We start from the raw sequence: 22,043 nt of genomic DNA, 5'->3' as shown, positions 1-22,043 counted from the left end.
TTTATTTTTATTTTGAAATTTATGGAAATTTTTTAATTATATTTTTAATTCATATAATCATTTTATTCTAATTTGAATTAAAATGTATATATAAAATGAGTGATTTAATTCAAAAATGTTAACTCTAGATATTAAAATATTCTAACTTATTTTCAAAACAACTTAAAAACTATAAAATCTAATTTTTAGTTTTTTTTTATTTATTTTTAGAAACAACTACAAATCAACAAGAAAAATAGAAAATTGACACCATATATAAATGTGTTTTCATAATATGTTTGTTCACTATAGAGGACGAAAGTAGATCATAGATTAGAGAAATCATACCGAAGAGACCATAAAATTTTAGTAACATTATGTGCTTAAAATATAGTGTGAATTGATTAAATATATTCACGAAAGTTATTCTCATAATAATATTTTGATATGAATATCAAAGGTATGACCAAAATACACAACTTTTGGTTAAAAACCTCTAATCGTAAAGGTGAGAGTTCCAAGAAAACACTCATCTTGTAGTAGATAACTCCAAGATCAAGTTGATATTTTATTTAGACTCCTATAAGCTACCCAAAATTAATTCAAAAGTCACATTTCATGAGAGAAAACACTAAAAATATTGATAATAAATATATATATATATATATATATATATATATATAAAACCTCTCATCAACTTTTTGTACTTTCTTGTGAAGAATTTTATTATTTTGTTTTATTTTCTTTGTTTAACCTCCACTGCAATTTAAACTCATTAGTTTTTTTTTTTTTTGAGTTACCAATTTCTTAGTTTATTCCTAATAATTTTACATACAAACTAACCCTAAATCTTTATTTATTTTTCAATTATGTACTAACAACTTATCAAGTTAATGATTTTCTCAAACTCATTTCTAAATGTTCATATTTTTAGAGCATTTCACACAGTCCACTTCAACAAATTCTAAAGTTTTAGATCTTTAGATTTAATTATTTAAGGACCAATTAAACTGTTTCAATTTATATGGGGTCAAAATATTAACATTTTAAACCTAACAATAATCTTCAAGAAATGCTATTTACACACACTTAAGTATTTTAAGCATTCAATTTCATAGAATAAATTATTTGTCATCATTAAAATCCAAATAATTATTTTATCAATAAATAAATTGACACAACTTATTATATAAGATAAAACCTTATTATTTATATAAAATATATGTTGATACCAAGCTTCGGTGACCCGTTTTAGTTTTTTTTTATTTATTACATAGTAACTCCAGCTACCAACAAACCCTTCGGACCCCCTAGTACGGCACCAAATCATTAGTTATCTCAACATTTTTGTTTTGGAAAATGGAGTCACTACTTTATTTTTATTTTTGAAAAGGTAAAATAAAGGAAAATCTTTTGAAAAAAAAAAATTAAGTTCGATGGCACCACTATGAATGAGAAGACAGATCTTTGAAATTTTTTATTTTTTATTTTAAATAAAGTTTAAAGGCCTTGTATCCTAAAGCACTCATTCCAAGAATGGTAACCATACTTACCTTGTGTGTGTGTGTGTGTGTGTATGTGTCACCTATATGATAAAAAAAAAGTTCAAAAACCAAATTACAGCAATGGTCGGTCGACCACTTGCAAAGGTCAATCAATCGCTTGCTTAACTTTTAGACCTATAACCCTTTCCAAGAAGGCTTTCATAGAGTCTATGCACAAGAATTAATCTCATGAAAACTATACTACTTTGTGCACTTATGCAAAAAACATAAACAAAATAAAAGGAAAAATGAAGGAAAAGGGAAGCATTTTTAGTTTTTTGGTAATTATGGATGTGCCATGTAGATTACCTACATATCTTCCAAAAAGGAATCAAGTCATTTGTAATTCATCAAAGCATTTTCGAAATCACTTTTTAGAAAACATTTTGATAGACTTTTTGAAATCATTTGAATCCACTTCAAGACTCTTGTAGTTTAATTGAAAAAATTTTGTTTTAAAAAAAAAAAAACACTCCCACTTTTCAACAAATACTTTGCAAAAGAGAGATTTAAAACCAAGTTTAAGTTTGAAAACACAATTTTCCACTCTAAAACCACTTCGTAGATTATTACTTTAAAAAAATTGTATTTACTTGCTTAATCTTGAAAAAGTGTGGATTTTTTTGTGAGAGAACCACAAATCCACCTTGAAATCAACTTTTTTTTTTTAGAAACCTTGAAAGTTCTAGAGGATACCCAAAAACCAAATCATGAGTACTCACTCTAATTTTTTATATGAAAAACCTTGAAAACACTTGTCATCACTTGAAAATTCTTTAGAAAATGAAATCTCGATTTTTTTTTTTTACAAAAGAACCATGAAAACCTTTTATATATTAACATTCAGACTCAACCATACACTCAAGAGTGTTTAGGCTCGAAAATAACATGAAAAACTAGAGAAAGTTCAGAAAAAATGGTTAAAAACATAACCTCTAAACAAGTTGACCATCTATAAGGGTCAATCAATTGTTTACCATAGCCCAATAGCTAATTCTTTTTGAAAACTCTGGGGCGGCCAACAGCACTTGAAGAGATGGAATTCTCTAAACAACTTCAAGTTACAACCCTCTTTCTTTAACCCCAAAAAGATCATGAATACTTTGTATTTCTCTCTCCTTATCCCCACTTGAACATGCCCCAAACTCTCTCTCCCAAAGGGTCTCTATAGACCTCTTAAGGAATGGAGCGAAACTACATTAACTACCAACTGCCCTAATTGTTGTCTGACACATGACAACTTCTAGGACATTGGACAAGCTCAGATCTATTGGTCAATCAAATAAAAATAACTCAAAACTTCGAATTTTCACTAGGTGGGTTGATCACATACAAAGGTCGGTCAACCGCTAATGGTGCCGCCAAACTAGAGAAAATGAAAAGGCAGAGGTGCAATTAAAGGCCAAAATCCAGTTATTGGAGCACAATCCTTCATCCACGATTGAAACATGAAGTAGCTGATCTTCCCCTTCTTTTCTTAACAGAGTAAATAATGAATTTCTTATTTTTTTTTTTTTATAACACAGCTATAATTGAAGGCCAAAATCCTCTGAAGGAAGCACAATCTGTCATCCATAGTTTTGCTTCGATCCTTCAAATCACTGCCACAATAGCTTATTAAACTAATAGGAGCTTAGCGATTCGACACTACTTTCAGCGTGTTCAGTGCCAGCCCCACGGATGCCGATATGCTCACGCCCTTCAATGCGCACCATGATGAGAAAGGAAAGAAGAGAAAATCAATGAGCATTCCATTTCATTGTCTCAAGTAAGCCATTGAAAATGCAAATATTAGATATTCAATATTATCTTGAAGGTGAACAATTTTCAAATGCATTAAGGTACTGTTTAATCACATTAAATAAAACCATAAATCTGGCAACACCCAAAGCTAAAGAAACAAATTTCTTTGTTTTGAGATTCTTTAATTGTTTGGAACACTTCTATAGTCGCAAGATGCACAGGTTTACATTATTAAATTTGGAGCTTAGAAAACATTAGTGAAAGAAGAGAACACAAAGGGATCCACTTTTTTTCTTTTTCTTTTTTTATGTTTGGTTATCAAGGAAAGAAAGAAAGAAAGAAAATAAAATATATAGTAAAGAAAAGAACAAAAAATTGAATTTATACATCATTAACATTCGATTTTTCTTAAATTTTTATCATATTAGAACAAATTTTTATTTTTAATAGAATTTGATATAGAGAGAAAAATACTAAGGAAAATAGATTTTTTTTCTTATGTTCTTTTCCTCTGCTTTCCTCGAACAAAATCTCTTATACAAAAGGAGCCTAAAAAAAGACTTGGGTAAAAAAAAAAAAAAAAAAAGTAAAGGTGTTCGACTCCAGAAGCGCACCATCAAGGAAAGCTCATTAGCTGATCGAGTGTCCTAGCATAAACATTAGCTTCAGCCATGTCAGAAGTACAGACAGATGCAACCAATGCATTCCATACAAAAGGGTTGGGTGTCTTACATTGGCTAACCATCTCCTCTAACCACACAACTGCTTCATATTTCCTGCCCACAAAGCAGAGGCCCCTAATGAGAGTATTGTAAGTGTCAACACCAGGCCAATATGATTTAATTAACATTTCCTCCAAGACTCGACTTGCTTCGACAAATTTACCATCGTGACACAGACCATCCACCAAAATGTCATATGTCTCTTTGTTGGGAACACAACCCAACTGCACATTCATCTTCTCTAAGAACCCAAAAGCCAAATCTGATTTTCTTTCATCACATAGGCCTTTCATCACGATATTGTACACTTTAACAGTTGGGACACAGCTGTATTCCTTCATCTCCTTTCCAATCACCTCCATTGATTCAATCATCCTACCTTCGCTACACAGTGCAGCAATCTTCGCTTCATAGATTGAAAGTGATGCCCTAAAACCTCCTTCATGCATTTCATCAAGCACTCTGTTAGCATCATCAATCTTACCTTGAGAATAAAGATCAACAGCCATTGCACTATAGCTAGCCATACTGGGTATCATGCCTTTGATCAGTGATTCATTAATTAAAGCCTTTACATGTTGAACGTCTTCAACATTACCATGCTCCTCAAGGTCAAGACGCTTGCAGCATCGCTTAGGAGCCTTCAGCCCCTTTCTCAAGACCTTAGCAAGAATATCTGCAGCATCCTGAACCTGCCCATTATCACATAAAGCATTTAAAAGAGTTTTATATATTACAACATCTTCACCACTGCCTTTCTGAGAGATTCTCCAAAACATGGAGTACAACAAATGAGTTGCCTCATTCATCCTGCCATCTTCACACAAACCCCTCATTAGAATCCGATAAGTTTCCCTATCTGGATGACAGCACTGATAACTCATTTCTTGGAAAATCTGCAGTGCTAGATCAGAATGATTACGCCAACAGAGGGCATCCATCAGCACGTTCAAAGAACGGGTACGTGATCTCACTTCCCACCCATAAGAACTCTCCAAGAGAACACGATGAGTAGTTTCTAACTTAGATTCTTTAACCATAATCCGCATGAGGGTAATGAAAGATTCTGTCCAATTTACACAATTGAACTGTGGAAGGTTTCTGAATAGAGAGACAGCTTCATCCAGTAATCCAGCATTTGCATAAAATTTGATTGCACTAGTCAAGACTGAATCTTTGCACTCACAGGAATCATCTTTCATCAAATCAATAACTTCTTTCATCTCCATAATGCGGCCAGAGTTTCCAAGGATATTAATCATGGTGGCATAGGCAGGACCATTGTGAGAATAGTTGGGATACTTAGATTTTGCTACCTTGAAGATACGGAGAGCTGTTAATGGGTTTTTCTGCTTACGTATTATTTGACAAAGGTACGGGGGAGTTAGAAGTCTGGGCCACCTTACCGTCATTGAGTTGGAAAGATTCAACACTTCGCCGAAAAGAAACTGCAAATAATACATAAGTACTATTAACTTGACTGTCAACATAGTACAAACAATTAGGACGAAGGGTATATTTGTTTTGCAGTTAAGGTTTATGAGAGTGGATGGAATAGTCTGGAATGGACCGGCTATGATAGTTATCTTATTCCATGTTTGGATTGCCATGTAATCATTTAAAAGACCAAAGCAGCCTTATTGAAAAGAACAATGTAACAAAGAAAAAGGGCAGTCAAGTCCTTTCATTGGTTAGCTTCTCCTAGCCCCAGCTCAGCCACCAAAACAAATGCATCCTAAATATTATCATGGAATGACATTTCTAGAAATCTCATTGAATGGGATACCTGCCTTACGGAAATATTTTTGTTTGGTTCACTCTCAAATTCCCAACGAGATTACAATTATACCCTTGACACATGCAAAAACAAGAATAATTATATTTTCAACAGGAAAAATATATTAGGAATATGTATCTAATTAAATCCATGTCCTAACTTTCAACAATCATATGTTTGAAAAAATTCAACACTTGTACTCCAATGGTCCAATTAACCAAAATAATTGAGGGCAATACGGTCTTCAAATTTTAACCAATATATATATATTTTTTATATTACTATAGCATAGTTACAACATTACTTTCATTTGTATTAATAATTGATTATTTTAAATATAATAATAGCATGTATTAATACTATATTATAGGGGCATGTCCAACTGGCCAAATTATTGAGGGCAATTAGTTCCCCATAAGTAGGAATCTCATGAGAATGGGATTCCCATAAAACTTACTCATGAGGAAGGGTAGAAATGGAATGCCCTTGCTTTACGGAATCTTTCATTCCAACAAATCATTCTAGCCATGTTGGATTCCAGTGCCCAAACAAATATGGGAATGTGATGCCACTCCAGGAATGTTAAAGGATGCCGCTAACCAAATGCCTCCTCAGATGCTTTAAGCTTTCAAGAGTAGTCGACAGTATAATTTTCTCACGCAATTATGTTCTGCAAATTCTCTCTACACTCTATTTTTTTATTGATTGAAGGCCCACATTAGGCCTAGGCTGCACAATCTCCCATCCCATGTCCCTTCTCACCCCTACCAAGATACAAACCTGAAACCTCCAACATCTGATGTCACCTAAGATCTGAATTCTGTCTTTACTACCTCTTCACTAGTCACAACAAATATCTCCTCATGCATCTCAAACTACTAAAAATAGGGGGAAAATTTGAGCAGACTAGGAAATGAACCGCATGTAAAATCAGCTCACTCACAAACTAGACCATCTTAATGTGGCATTTGGTTTGTGGCATCTAAGATGCCAGCCAGCATTGTAATTCTTGGTACAGGATTTCCAGGAATATCCGATCCCCATGTTTGGTTCAGAAACACATTATTGATGGGTTCCTAGGGATGCGGTATTCCCATGTTTAATTTATTCTTGGAAATGATGATAAAAAATTAACTTTCTATTCCCAAGTACCCTTAAATTGGACAAGGGATACGTCACAAAGAAACAAAAAACACTTGTTCATGACTTTTTAACACAAAGTTCAACAGACAACATAAAATACTAAAAAAATACCCAACTCACTGAAAATACAATATCAAAAGCAATAATGAAAACAAAATTAAAAATATACATAAAATTCAAAGGCTAATTCAATAGTGCAACAATTTTTTTTTTTTTTAAATAATAATAACAACAACAACCAATGGCAACAAAAATAATACAATAATAAATATGCAATTCATATGTATGCACGTTAAGTTATATCCTTTAAACATGTCCAAGTCAATTAACGACTATACTAAATTTTAAAATGTAACTAGCATCTGTTTTGTCACTTCAAAAATTTTGGTGATTCTCATTGGGAATTTGGATATCCACTTTCAGAAATGGAAATAAGGACACCAGCATGGAAGAACTTTGTGGGATTATGTACTATTAGATTACCACTTTACCTAAATTCTTAAGCTTTAATGGTTGTCAGCCAACAATGTACAGCCTTAGGTGCAGTCAGATGGCACATGAAGGGAGAAATAAATGATAAACAACATCCATTATAGGGAATAAGATAATTCGTAACACACAATAAACGTGGGCAACAAGATTAGAACCCAAGACCATAGCTATAGTATCATGTTAGATGACCACTTTGCTTAAAAGCTTTAACTGTTTGGCTGTGGCCAACAATGTATCTCAAGCCTTAACATGTAGCATTCCCGGATTTGAATTCTTGGGAATGGATTCCCAATTAATCGATCATAAAATGTGAACCCAATGTGGGAATACCTGGCAATCAATGAGGATTCCTGGAAAAACTGTTGTTGAATCAGTGAACCAAACACCACGTTAGTGAACATGCACTGCATATTCTTAACAAGGAACTCTAGGTAATTAGAAGTGTCAACTTTGTAATTGCATGGAGGAAATTTTCAGTCCCGATTTTCATCAACATCTTATAAAAATCAGTTTGTTTTGTGTTAAACCATTTGATATTCATTTTCTTTCATTTCCTCTTCCGCAATCTAACATGCAAGTGATTGGTCTACAACCAACCTCTTCCAACAACTATAATTTTTAAGTTGTGTATTAAAAATCAATACTTTCAAGTAAAAAATGCACAATTAGAAAGACAAAACCCCAAAAAACAAGAAATTTGGTATCAAAGTGGTTTATTAGGTAACTATTATCTTGGCAATTTATTAACCTGATAAATAATTTTTCTCAATTCCCACATAATGATCTTTCTTTGTGTTCTATATGACAGCAACAAAAGAAACACCTAGCCTAAAAAGTCAAATCTTATGCATTAACTGTTGGGTTGCCTTCTGCAGGAAATCAAATCAAGTTCTCAAAAGAGAGAATGCTAGAATCAGTTCAGAAAAATTAAAGGAAAAACTTGAGCAGACTGATTTTGTTACTCTAAGAAACTTTCGCCATTAGCATGCATATGTTCTCATGCCAATTAAATTTCGAATAACATTTTTTTTATGTTGGGCATTCATTGCTTAAATAGATACCAAATTGCAAGAATCATGAAAAGACTGAATTTAAAAGGTCAAGAATAACCCACATGGGCTGCTTACCGAGGAAAAACTCTTGGAAATGAGATATGCAAGCTGCAGGTGGGTTTGACAGGAGCATTCAGAGGTTATTCGAAGTGGGTCTGATGGTGGGGGTCCAGAAGTGGTTAGGGCTGCTCGGAGATGGTTAATGGAGGAGTTGCCTGGCGGGGCTCACGGCTTTTCAGGGACTGATGATCAGTGACATGGGCTCAGATGGTGGTTGAGATGGAACATAGTGGTAGTGATTTGTCTGACTAAGCAGCAAAGGTTCGACCCAATTTCCCTTCTGAAAATGTTCTGATTTTTCTAATTTTAGGGTAAATTGCATAAAGTCTCCAGACAATGATTGTCATTTCATACTCTGTCATTAAAATTCAATTCAAAACTTCAAAGCAATTTTAATTTTGAGCACTTTGAACTAAAAAAAAAAAAATTTATGAAACTCCACTCTTATAACCACCCATCAAATAAAGTGCACAAATAATTGTGAATTATTGAGTGATTTTTAAACTCATTCCCAAATTTTGATTTGTCCCTCAACAATCTTAAATTAATAAAATTACAAGTGTCATCCCACTATTGACTTGATTTTAATGTCATCTCACTATTGACTTGATTTACAGACTTTGGACAAAATTCTATACTATAAGGATGGGCGTTGTCATCCCATTATATTGAAATTGTTCTAATGTTATCCTAAACTATTAGAATTATTGTAATATTATTCTTAAATTTCTAATTCTTTCAAAATTTCAGTTATGATTTGTTTCAAATTGTGACTCTACTTCTTTCAAGATTGCAATTCTATTTCCTTCAAGAATGCAATTTTTTTACCTCAACTTGTAATTAACTTGGTTTCTCCTCATTTCTGCACTAAATTATGCAATGTATCAATGCATCAATTGTAAATGTGTTGTAATTATTGATGCATAAAATTAGGGTAAATTACACAATAACAACCTGAAATTTCTCTTAATTACACATTACTCCCTAAATTTCATTTCATGGCATTTCACTATTTGAAATTTTCAAATATTGCAATGACATCTCTTAATCTGTCTAACCATTAAAACCATCATGACCATATCCTCATGTGACAAGCACATGAGCCTAAATCAGTATTCCCCCTACGCCCCTTCCTTTCCCTTGCCCTTCTGCTTGTCCAATTCGAATCTCACCAAAAAAGGGTTTTGTTGGAGCCAAACTGCAACAGGACTAGGAGGGGGAAAAAAAAGGAGAGCCTGCAAGGCTGCAACTACTGAATGGAGAGAATGGTCCATGGAGTCCAGTGATGCTTCAATGGGTGATGCCACCAATTTTGCAAGTGTGGGGAGTTTGCAAATATATGAATAATCTAGACTCCTACAAATGTGGTCAAAGGTTCTTTGGATGTCAAAATTATAAGGTGAAGTTTCAACACACTTTCATTTTCATATATTGTGTTGATGTTTTCTGTTTTAAGTATTTTTCCCCTTTTTTCATTACAAGAGAACAGAGCTTGCAATTAGTTTTCATATTACGATTTACCCATAACTAGCCATGCAAAGTACATAAAAAAGGTACACCAGAGAGGCAAAAATTTGTAGTCAAGTATTGTTGCTTGTTCTTGTTGTCTTGGTTTATAAATTTAATGTTGCTATTTTTCTTTTTCACTTCATAAAGGTTGCGGGGCAAAGCATTTTCTTAATGCTTATGGGATAGAATGTATATTAGGACTTGGAAGGTTTTTCTTAGGTCATGTGTAATATTGGTATCCATGTGCAAGGTTTTTGTAAATCTATTTGAGTGGTATGTAAGCGCTTAAATACCATTGTACCCATGTCGTTTTTTGGTAGTATCTGCTGAAAGAATTACGAAATGAATATTTTCTTTTTGGAAGAAGGTAAGAGATAATATATTAAGAGCAAGGGCATACAAAGTACAAGAAGGAAACAAGACACAACATCACCTCAATCAGCAGGATTTAACAAATCTACTATATTTGAGGAAAATAACTACTAATATCACTTTTTATAGAGTTAACTATATTAGCAACATAGCAAGAGAGTTATCAAATATGGCTTTATTCCTAGCCTTTTAGATGTGATATGCGGTAGTAGCAAGCATGAGCTTATTCAGATTAGTAGTAGGCCCTTTAATGTTAGCAATTCTTTTTAATTCATTTTCCCAAACAGATAAAGGGTTGATTCTCTTCCTTGCTAGTCTATGATAGACTTGGAAGGTAAAATTACCAGAGAAGACGAGATGATCCCTATTCCCTGCTACCCATCTCCATTCCACAAAAAAGCATAGCTAAAAGACTGTAGATTTTCCATTAGCCATCCTGTCTAAGGTATTAAGTCTATTCCAGGGAATTAGAGCAAACCTGGACTGGATGTATAGCCTTTGAACTAGACAACCTTACTCCAAAAGACTTCAGCATGTTTTGCTATCTCATTGCTATGAGAATACTACAATTATTATCCAACTAAGCACATAGAGCCTAGAGTGAGATGATGAAAGAAAAATCAAGGAGAAGTTCTAAAGTAGAATTATATTGGTTTTGTGGATCCAAATTTCTTCGATATTGTATTGATTATTTGATGGATTCCAAAGTTGTATATTCTCACTATACTAGAATGATCAGTAGTGCATTATGCTATGGATCTTCCCCTTTATCATTTCTTTTACACACTGTCATTTTAGGTAATTGTAATTGATTATGTCACCCTTCTTCCAACAACATTTAACTTGCATATTCTATTGAATGCAGTGGGCCATTTTAATTTGAATAATCAGGGAGTTATCTATACTCACCAGTTCGGTTTCATGATTTGGTTTGAAATTGGTGCTGAAAATTGTGCCCTGCCAACCTCGAGTCAATGCCTCAATTGTCCTGATACTTAAAATCACTTAATGCTAACTTGGGCCATGATAGTTTTGGTGAATAAGGGAGGCCAATCCCTCTCAAATCATTGAAGAAGTTGGTGATGTTGAAGAGATGCATCTACAGCATCTATTTAACAATGACATTCATATGCATACAAACATATAACATACATAGATAGCACAAAGTTCACATGCACACGCTCCATAGTCTCTGAGGTGACAACCCAATAAACACACACACACACACAATTTTTTGAGAATTTTGGCATTAGATCATACCTAATTAGCCTAAGCATTGAATATATATAAACCTAAGACTGATGCAATCTTATAAACTTTTGCATCAATACCGCTACTAGAAACAAGTGCAACCAGCTTGCTAATCAAGACCAATGAACAGAGTGAAATAAAATTAGAGTGAAGGAATGTAATATGCTCCAAAATGTAGTCATTGATTTATTACAGATTCATTAAAAAAGGTGGGTACAAAAAATATATCCCACCTCCACAAATATGCTCCAATAAGAAAAACCCTCCCCCTCTCTCAAGACTGATGAAGTATAGCTACACATTTTCTGAAGGTGAAATGGCACAAATACTCTTCTAATAGCATGTTGAATCTTTTCACTTGTCCATCTGCCTGTGAGTGATAGCTCAAAGAAATGTGAAATAGTGAATTGATGATTCTGAAAAATTCTATCCAAAACAGGACAAGTCACCACACGGACGATATAGGAAGAAACTATTTCGCAAATATGAAGGACTAGTCCCCATCTTTGCAAAAGTTAGAAAAGCCTCTTACAAGGTTGATCCTTTGGCTTGGATGAAGGAAGCACGTCAGCTGCCTTAAGCCATTCTCCTTCATCGCTAACGCTGAAGATCCAACTTGGCATCAGTCAACCAGAGCACCATTGAAGACCCCACTACCAATAGACAAGAAGTTGAAGAGATCCATGTAGATAGAATTCACATCATCAAAGAGAAAATGGAACGAGTGCTTATTGAAGTGAAAATGCCTCAAAATGAAGAATTCGGGTGAATGTCAATGGAAGACATGCAACCGCTTGTGAATAAAGTTAAAGGGTAAATGTCAAACTCTACAAGGACATCGACTGCTTAAGTGAGACGAAATCCATGGGACAAGCTTGTTCATGGCAATATGCTTGCCTATGACTACTTGCGTTATGCACATTGGGTGCGTAACTATCATGTAAATACTAGTTCAGGTTTATTCTTTTAGAAGGATAATGCCTTAGTGAAAACAAGGAATATGACTCCTTAATCACATTGTTGTTGCCTCATGCTAGAGTTAGATTTGCATAGAAAGCCCATTAGGAAAGGGTGACTATTCATTAATCTTGCAAAATTCACCAACTATTGTAAAAATGTGCTTCTTTAATCAATCCACAACGACTAATGATTTATACCAACATTTATAGGGGGAAAAAAAAAAACATGCCCCACATCCAACCTAGAAGTTAGTCCACTCGAACTACAACAACCAAAAAAAAAACTAAGCCTTAGTCCCACTAGGTAGGGTCGGCTATATGAATCCTTTTCCGCCAATTTATGCGATCATGAACCATTCCTTTTGATAGATTCAAGGATATTAAATCCTTACTCATTATCTCCTCCCAAGTTAATTTAGGTCTAACCCTACCCCTTCTATTGCCCCCCATAGTAACTAAGTCACTCTTCCTCACAGGTGCACTATGTGGTCTACGATGCAAGTGTCCATACCATTTAAGTCATCCTTCCCTTATCTTATCTTTTATAGGAGCTACACCTAACTTACCTCAAATATGTTCATTCCTTAATTTATCTTTTAATGTTATACCACTCATCCATCTAAGCATTTTCATTTCGACAACTTTTACTTTTTGGATATTATGTTTCTTTGTCACCCAACATTCCAATCCATATAACATTGCTGGTCTTATAGCTGTCCTATAAAACTTCTCTTTCAATTTTAAGAGTATTCTACGATCACAGAGCACACTTGAAGCACTTCTCCATTTTACCCAACCTGCTTTAACTCTATGCATTACATCATCTTCAATTTCTCCTTTAGCATGCATAATAGATCCAAGGTATCAAAATCTACACGTGCTATTTATTTATTCATCATCAAGTTTAACTTTGTCCCCAATATTCCTCCTATCATTACTAAAATTACATTTCATATATTTTGTCTTACTTCTACTTATCCTAAAGCCTCTAGATTCCAAAACTTCTCTCCATAATTCTAACTCAATCTCTACTCCGTCCCTAGTTTCATCAATTAATACAATATCATCTGCAAACAACATACACCATGGAGCCTCTTTTTGAATACTCTCAGTCAATTTGTCCATCACTAAAGCAAAAAGATAAGGACTCAAAACAGATCCTTGATGCACACCTATGGTGATTGGAAATTCTCTAGTTTCTCCATCTATAGTCCTTACACTAGTCATTACTCCATCGTACATATCCTTAATGACATCGGTATACCTACTAAATACACCCTTTTTTTCAAAAACCCACCATAAAACTTCCCTATGTATCCTATCATATGTTTTCTCAAGGTCAATAAAAATCATATGCAAGTCTCTCTTCTTTTCTCTAAACTTTTCCATTAATCTTCTTAAAAGATAAATAGCTTCTATGGTAAATCTCCTAGGCATAAAATCAAATTGATTTTCTGAAACCTTCGTTTCTAACCTTAATCTTTGTTCAACTACCATTTCTCATAGTTTCATCGTATGACTCATAACTTTAATTCCACGATAGTTATTACAATTTTGAATATCTCTTTTATTTTTGTATAGAGGTATTAAAGTGTTTTTCCTCCATTATTCTGGCATTTTCTTAATTTTTACAACTGTATCGAATAAATTAGTTAACCATATAATTTCGTTATCACCTAAGCATTTCCAAACTTCAATTGGGATGTTATCTAGTCCCATAGCTTTCCCATTTTTCATCTCTTTTTAGTGCAAACAGAACTTCGTTAATTCTAATTTTGCGAATAAATCTCACATTTTTAGTCTTTTCCTTATTTGACAATTCTAAGTTTAAGCCTTATATTTGGTTTTCATTAAACAACTTACTAAAGTAACTTCGCCATCTTTCTTTAATGTCTTCGTCCTTAACCAAGACAATATCATCCTCACTTTTTATACATTTTACATTTCCAAAGTCCTTACTCTTCCTTTCTCTAACTTTAGCAAGTTTAAATATATCTCTTTCCCTTTCTTTTGTACCTAATCTATCGTACAAACTATTAAATGATCTATATTTAGTTTCACTAACAGCCTTTTTTGCATCTTTTCTTGCCTCCTTATATTTTTCAAAGTTATCTCTGTTTCTACATTTTTGCCACGTTTTATACCAAATTCTTTTTGTCTTTATGATTTTTTGTACATCTTTATCCCACCACCAACTCTCTTTGCTATTCGAGAATCTTCCCTTTGATTCACCTAAAATATCTTTTGCTATCTTTTTAATAGAGCTAGATAATCTTTTCCAAAGAGTATTTGTATCTATCTCATCCTCTATGGTCCAATCCCCATCTTTAATCATTTTATCTCTAAATTTTATTATATTTTCTCCTCTTAGGTTCTACCATCTAGTTCTCTTACATTGGTTTATTTTATCCTTCTTTTTCTATTTTTTAATACATATATCTAACACTAAGACTCTGTATTGTATGGTTAGGCTTTCACCTGAAATAACTTTACAATCCTTGCTTGATAAACGATCTACCCTCCTAGTTAAAAAAAAAATCTATTTGACTTCTATTTTGTCAACTTTTAAAGGTTATTAAGTGTTCTTCTCTCTTCTTAAAACAAGTATTCATTATACTAAAATCATACGACATAGCGAAGTCTAAGATCATTTCCCCAGACTCATTTTTGTCTCCATATTCATACCCTCTATGTATCATCTCATAATTTTTATTATCTCTTCCAATGTGTCCATTCAGATCTCCTCCTATAAATATTTTCTTAGTCCCTGGTATGCCTTGTATGATACTATCCATATTTTCCCAAAATTGTCTCTTAAGATTTTTTGCGACGCTGACTTGAGGAGCATAAGCACTAATGATACTTATTATCTTTTGTCCTAATACCATCTTAATTTTTATAATTCTATTCCCTACTCTAGTTACATCCACAACGCTATCTTTTAAGTTTTTGTCTATAATAATGCCTACTCCATTCTTATGTTTTTCTTTTCCAGTGTACCGAAGTTTAAATCCTGATTTATCAATTTATCTAACTTTTTCCCCCACCCACTTAGTTTCTTGAAGGCAAATTATATTAATTCTTCTTATGATCATTGTACCCACAATTTCCATGCTTTTATCCGTAAGTGTCCCTGTATTCAAAGTTGCTAATCTAATCTTAGTTTCCTGAACTAACATCTTTACCTGCCCACGTCCAAAATGATGCACGAACCCTCACATATTTGACATCGTACCCAGGCGACGACCTAGCCCATCCTCGCACACTTTTCGCTACACCCAGGTGGTTCAAGTGCAACGCGTCGCTCGTAGGGGACGCCCTAACAAATATTCGGTAAGGATTTATATCATAGTGATTTGACAATTTTACATTGGCTGTCAGCTACCTAACGCAACCCTCCTCTTTTACCCGGGCTTGGGACCAACCGTGTGTGAAAAAATTAGGTCATTAAGTGCATCACAGGCGGAGTTTTAGTCCACTCAAACTATTAAAAAAAAAAACATATTGTTCACTAGGATTGTCCAACAAAAAAATATATATATATTTGTCCAATATCCATAGTTAAAAATGTTGTAACATGCTAGAGGGCCACTGCCTAATAGAAGCAATCTTCGAACTACCTTGACTTGAATGGCAAACTTGAGATGAGAAATAAACATGGGAAAGAGATATGGGTAAAAATATAAGTCAACATAGTCATCACTAACCTATCTTATTCTAGGTGCAGTTAGAACACCTAATTCATTATGACCGTTAGCGTCTCCTAGGGCCAACAAACAAATAGTCAATGTCTATGCAGCTAAAGTCAAGTTTAGGAGTATTGTTAAAAGAGAGGAAGGTACTAGCGCCTCTTACACACCCAATCCACAAGCAGTGCCATGATAACTTAGGAATTTTCAAACACAAATTATGCATGGTCATTGATTTTTCATTTTGATTCTTGGTTACCTTCTATTAAATTTTGGTCCACTCTATGATCATCTTGTATCCCAGTCAAGTAGATAAGGCTTCGTTTATCTCTAGAGTCCTACAAGAAAGTTATCAAGCCGCTTTCTGGTTTCGTCATCAAATTAATTCGGATTAGGTTTCTCAACATGACATAAGATGCAATCACAGGAGAGAGATACATCAACTAAAGCAAGAAAGGCAAGTCAATATACCAAAAACAAAAAACACTGACCTTGAATCAAAGCAATACATGCAACTTAGTCAAGGCAGTCAAAAAGAAATCATGCTTGAAAAAGGAGGAAGGTACAATAGCCCCCTAAAGCAAGGAAAGAAAGATCCTAATAGATAATTACCCTAATTTAAAAGAAGCAAGCTACTAAACAAACTCACTTCCTAATTCTTTAATAGATCTTAATTTTCTAAAATGAGACATAAACACACAAAGGAGCAAAGTTAAAACTTTATGTACAAGGAGATTTTTCAATTTTTTGGATTTTTGAAAAATTTAAGACTATATTTCTTGATGAAAACATACCAAAAGACAATAGTAACCCTAGCAAACTCCCTGACACTTTTAGAGAATTTTCAACAATTTTCCTGATTTTCTTTTGGATTTTCAAAGATTTTTTTAATAATAAAATTGAGATAGAAAACAATAATTGATGCTAAAGAGAATTGATTGATACTAATCGTAAATATGATGAGAAAATAATACAAGAACTTCCATTTTTTAACTTACCCTTTTTTTTGGATTTAATAAAATCAAATAATATAAGAATGATACCAATAATTAACAATCAATGATTTGCTAAAAAGTAAAAGAAAGAACTCTATTAATAAGAATAGAACACATGAAAGAAAGGGCTAGCAAAAGACCTTTTCATTTTTTATAAAAAATTTTTGGGATTTTTAATAGTAAATAAAATGCATATAATAATAATAATAAACGCCCAAAATTACTCAATAAACGCTTAACATAACAATTATATATTTTAAAATTTTTAATTTTTTTAAAAAAAAAATTATAATAAGATAATCCAAAAAAACAAAAATAAAATAAAAAAAATGCATGGGGTTCACATGACCTCCGCCATCTTCTCCTTCCTAGTGTGTGTTGGGGTTTCCTGTAAAACCCTATCAGCATCACCACCTACTAAGGATTTATCTATTATAGCCAGTAGGCATGGGATGTGGAATCCCTGCCTCCAACAAAGCCACCACCAGCAATGAGGCTTTTGTAACCTTGCAAATTGATGCTGCTGCCTCTGAAGCTACCAATTGCCAAAGAAAATCTTTCATGCACAAAAGTATTGCTTACTATTCTAAGCACATATATGGTGCGAGAGCTATCGTGCATGAAGATTATGCTAACCCTAATGTGTACCTAATGCAAGAAATCTTTATATATTGTGCAAATACCAAATACAATAAACTCTCATAAATGATGCAATAGCTAATAGAAGCATGTATATTGTATATGATGTGAGAGTTATGCCTTAATTTTATCATTCACAAAGCATAACTAATTGGAAAAATGTCTATACCTTGAAGCCACTCCTTCTAGACAAGAATACTCAAGATGATATTCAAGAAAACCAAGAAGGCTAAGAGATTTCCCCAAACCTCCTCCTCTCTCCTCTAGGTGTGATATAGCTTCCCAAGCTCCAAGAAGATGAACATGTGCTCTCCTTAGATTCTCGACGTGTGCTCCTCCCTCTCCAATTGTTGAACGTGAATCCCCTTTGCTTCAAAAACCTCCCCTCTTTAGAGAGCCCCAAGCCTCCTTTAATTAAGCCTTGGGAGCTAGGATTTTGCCCTAACAGCCCATTTCCCAAAAATACCCTTAAAATGCAATGAACTTACCCCCATAGTGAGAGGCTATTTCAAATTTATGCTTAAAATACCTACAAGCTCTTGTTCCAATTTGATGCTTAAAACATCTGCTGCTCCTGAACCTCCTAATCAAAAACATATCAAATGTTTTTAAGCACATCACACCATAACATATGGCATCTAAAGCAGAATGAGGCCTATAGATATTATCACACAACCATGCAAAACCTCGTAACCTCTTAATTTTATCCTAAGTGTTGATGTAATCAAAGGAAATGCATACTGAATTTTTATTCCCCATATGCTTTTGCTTCCAAACCTCCTAAGCACCTGTGTATTTCTTAAGCACTAGAAATGAATGACCCCTTAATTACTAATGCATTTTGGACTTTTTATTTTATTTTAACGTCAAATTAGTTAATATACAAATAACATAGTGCCAACGTATTTTACGGAGGAGCATAAGAGTAAAGCAACAAGGCTCACAGAGAGTACACCTTTCATTTAAAAAATGTCACTGCCAATCATTCACACACTTTTCTTATGAAAATTTATCCTCAACGAACATCATACCAACCATTAAATATAACTTATACGCCCCCTAACAAGGCGCACAGCAGTCATTCAAATGTGAAAATCTTGCTAGCATGACAATAAACTTTGGTAATTTCAATTGAAATTTTGAACTTTACAAGGGTTTGAAAAGGAAAAGGCATTCAATTTCTTTTTTGCAAAATTTTAGCTAATGTTTTGAATTGCACGAATTTAAAGTAAAGTCTAAACAAAACAAGAAAAATTTGAGGTTTTCCATTTTGTTTTAAATTATTCGCAATCATCTATTTTTATATTTCCAAGTGTCACTTATAATTTCCATAGTTTAATATAAGTTTCATTGTTAGAGGCCCACAAAATTTCCATTGAAATTGAAATTCTAGTCCTTGTCTACAACTATGGCCCTCATTCAAAAGACTGTTAGGGCAAAAAATTATCATGACTGGGTGATTTCGAAAGAGCTAGCAGGAAACATTGGAAATCTTTGGGCACCTCTTAAAAAGAAAGTCAAAATATAAGGAATCTTGAAGAATTCATCAATTTAGCCTATGGTCCTATCTATATTTTCCCCCACAATCATCTTTTTAGGATCCAATATCAAGGCTTGAGCAGTTCTTCTGCATATAAATAAAAGAATATGTTTGAAAGCATTGGTAAATAGTCATGTTAATGCATAGGTACTCAAAATGTGTAAAGACCACAACGATAAAAAAATCTGACTTGGGAGATAGTTATGTCCAAAAAAAAAAAGTCTTATTTTAAAATAATACCCTATCAAATTATAAAAGATTTTAAGCACTGCTACTTGAGAGCTACTAAGCTAGAGCATGTGGAGGTAGACAAGTTGAAGTGTTTAAGGCAAAGGAGATGCACCTAAGAAACTGAAGGAATTATTACTTATCGCTAGTGCTTGTATTTTGCACTCAATTTCTTGATTGTTTATTTGTTTACTGCCTTACTTTTGTACTCAGATGGCATGCCCTTGGTGCCCTTTAATGTGTAGCTTTAATGTGTAGCTCACACAATCTCCAGTGTAAACCAGATGCATGCAAGAAATAAGGATGTTACCTATGGATTCAGATACTATACTGCCAAGAAGTTGGGTTGCATATGATCCCCATGTTTCTATGGTTAAAGTTTTCAAAATAGACAGTAATCTGACAATTTGCCTCAGGCAAGGAGCAGAAGCAGCATACAAAAGGCCCTCAAGAATCACAAAAGAACCATAGTCATAATCAAAAGAGTTGTGCAATGCATAATCATGAACAACTGAAAAAGAAAAAAGAATTAGAATAGGCAAGAAAAGAAACAGAGACAGAAGTAGTGCATTGTGTACTAATTACCTTTGGAAAACAATTAGCATAGCTTAGGTATAAAGTAATGTTGCTTAATAACTTGAATTCCTGACATGATAGTTTACTAATAGATATCTAGCAATACTCAACTCATACATGATAAAATCATCCTAGTGCTTAAATTACATTGAGATTTAATAAACACATTGCTTATATTCTACTCTATGGTCCCTTAGCAAAATATTGGCTGAACACCAAAATACAGCAACATACTTAAAGATTGCCCTTGTTTTGTACAATCCAATTGAAAACTTAAAATAAACTCAACTGTCACTTAGCAAACCGAAATACAGCAACATACTTAAAGATTGCCCCTGTTTTGTACAATCCAATTGGATACTTAAAGATAAACTCAATGGTCACTTAGCAAAATATTGGCTGAACACCAAAAAAATAGAGCAACATACTTAGAGATTGCCCTTAGCAACGTACATGCGCCACCTTAAACCAACAAAATACAGCAGGACCACATAACAGAGAGACAAACAGCAGACTTATTTATCTGATGAAAGCAAAACGAACTTACCTCAGAAACAATTTCACAAACAGCTGGAGGTTTGGTCTTGACGGCTCGGAACAAAGGGATGATTTGTTTTTATGCTGACGGGAAGAGGGACAAACACAAGGTCCATGATGGTTTCTAGGGCATTGTGCCTTCACGGCTGAGAGGTTCTAAGCCATTAAACAAAACCTGCATTAGGTGATTGTCTTTAAGCTAACCTTGCTCAATTGACAGAGAAAAGATCTACTAACTGCTATGTCAAATTGAACACGCTACTAGACAAAAAAAATACAGAGAGAGAGAGAGAGAGAGAGAGAGAGAGAGAGAGAGAGAGAGAGAGAGAGAGATAGAGCTTACTGTTGTGCTGCATAGACTGATTGACGGCTAAGATAGTAGCTTCACGGTAGTAGGGCTTCAGGGCGGTAAGGCAAAGCTTCTTGTCCGCAGAATAAGAGGAAAAGGGCTGAGAGGAGTTCACCTTGAGAAGGCTTCACGGTTGAATTTCACGGCAGTCGCTAGATCCCAGAGCTGCAAAGAGCTGGGGAGAGCTTTACATTGAGAAGGTTCACGATTGTAGTCTGTACTGGGGACCCCGTGCCCAGAAGCGAAATGGGTTGGGCGGGGTATTTTCTTAAAAAAAAAAAATTTTACTCATGTCAATTATTTGTTTTTTGCCGGTATAGGCATACTATAGGAGTTTTTTCCCGTTTAACTCTTTTTAAAAGAAAATACATTAAATAATATCTTGAAAATATTTCTCAAAATGACTCTAAAGTAATCTCGCCACTTGAAATAGTGAGATTTTTCACATGTATGGCCTTTTGCAAATCTCGCTACTTAGAGTAGCAAAATTTTATTGCCATGGGTCTATGCCAGATTGGGGTTACATTTAAATCTTACTAGTTGGTGTACTAAGATTTGTTTATCATAATAATGATTAATTAAATTATTTTCTGAATTATTGGAGGGAAGAATCATTATAAATTTAAATTTTCACATATAATAAATTACATTTTGTAGTTTAGTTAGAATTATTTTTTTATCATAAATTAATATAACAGTCATACATTATATAAATATACACTAATTATATTTAATTAAATAGGAAAATCTTTTATTATTTTATTGAGTTGGAAATATTTAAATATTAATTGAACATAATTATTATTGAAATTGTTAATCGATTAGATAAACAAATTAATTGATAACAGCAAACTTCTGTTTAGGTCTTATTTTGAAAATGAAAAATG

The 22,043-nt window shown here is 33.7% G+C and overlaps 1 protein-coding gene across 15 annotated transcripts; it reads right to left on the bottom strand.

Annotated features, from left to right (window-relative positions):
• Positions 1-2,793: 2,793 nt before the first annotated feature.
• Positions 2,794-21,455, bottom strand: LOC131166248 (pentatricopeptide repeat-containing protein At1g05600). Of its 15 annotated transcripts, none has more exons than XM_058124600.1 (5): positions 21,151-21,416; positions 20,818-20,982; positions 18,096-18,509; positions 3,881-5,436; positions 2,794-3,222 (listed from the first exon to the last, which is right to left on the bottom strand). In XM_058124600.1, exon 4 carries the CDS (start codon positions 5,398-5,400, stop codon positions 3,883-3,885), a length of 1,518 nt encoding a protein of 505 aa, XP_057980583.1. In that variant the 5' UTR covers positions 5,401-5,436; positions 18,096-18,509; positions 20,818-20,982; positions 21,151-21,416; the 3' UTR covers positions 2,794-3,222; positions 3,881-3,882. The 15 variants fall into 15 exon arrangements, 8 of the variants coding, with proteins under 8 accessions (XP_057980583.1, XP_057980582.1, XP_057980585.1 ...); XM_058124606.1 differs by lacking the exon at positions 2,794-3,222 and adding an exon at positions 8,528-8,867 and having other exon boundaries at positions 3,669-5,436; positions 20,818-20,963; XR_009139778.1 differs by lacking the exon at positions 3,881-5,436.
• Between the last annotated feature and the right edge of the window lie 588 nt (positions 21,456-22,043).

Source organism: Malania oleifera, chromosome 10, assembly GCF_029873635.1.
Source record: "Malania oleifera isolate guangnan ecotype guangnan chromosome 10, ASM2987363v1, whole genome shotgun sequence".
Classification (NCBI taxonomy): Eukaryota; Viridiplantae; Streptophyta; class Magnoliopsida; order Santalales; family Ximeniaceae; genus Malania; species Malania oleifera.
Note: the sequence above shows the minus strand (reverse complement) of the source record. Positions and strands in the feature narration are given on the sequence as shown.

Coding starts and splice junctions, on each gene's coding strand:
- LOC131166248 (XM_058124605.1), bottom strand. CDS start 5,400: ATGACGGTAAGGTGGCCCAGACTTCTAACTCCCCCGTACCTTTGTCAA.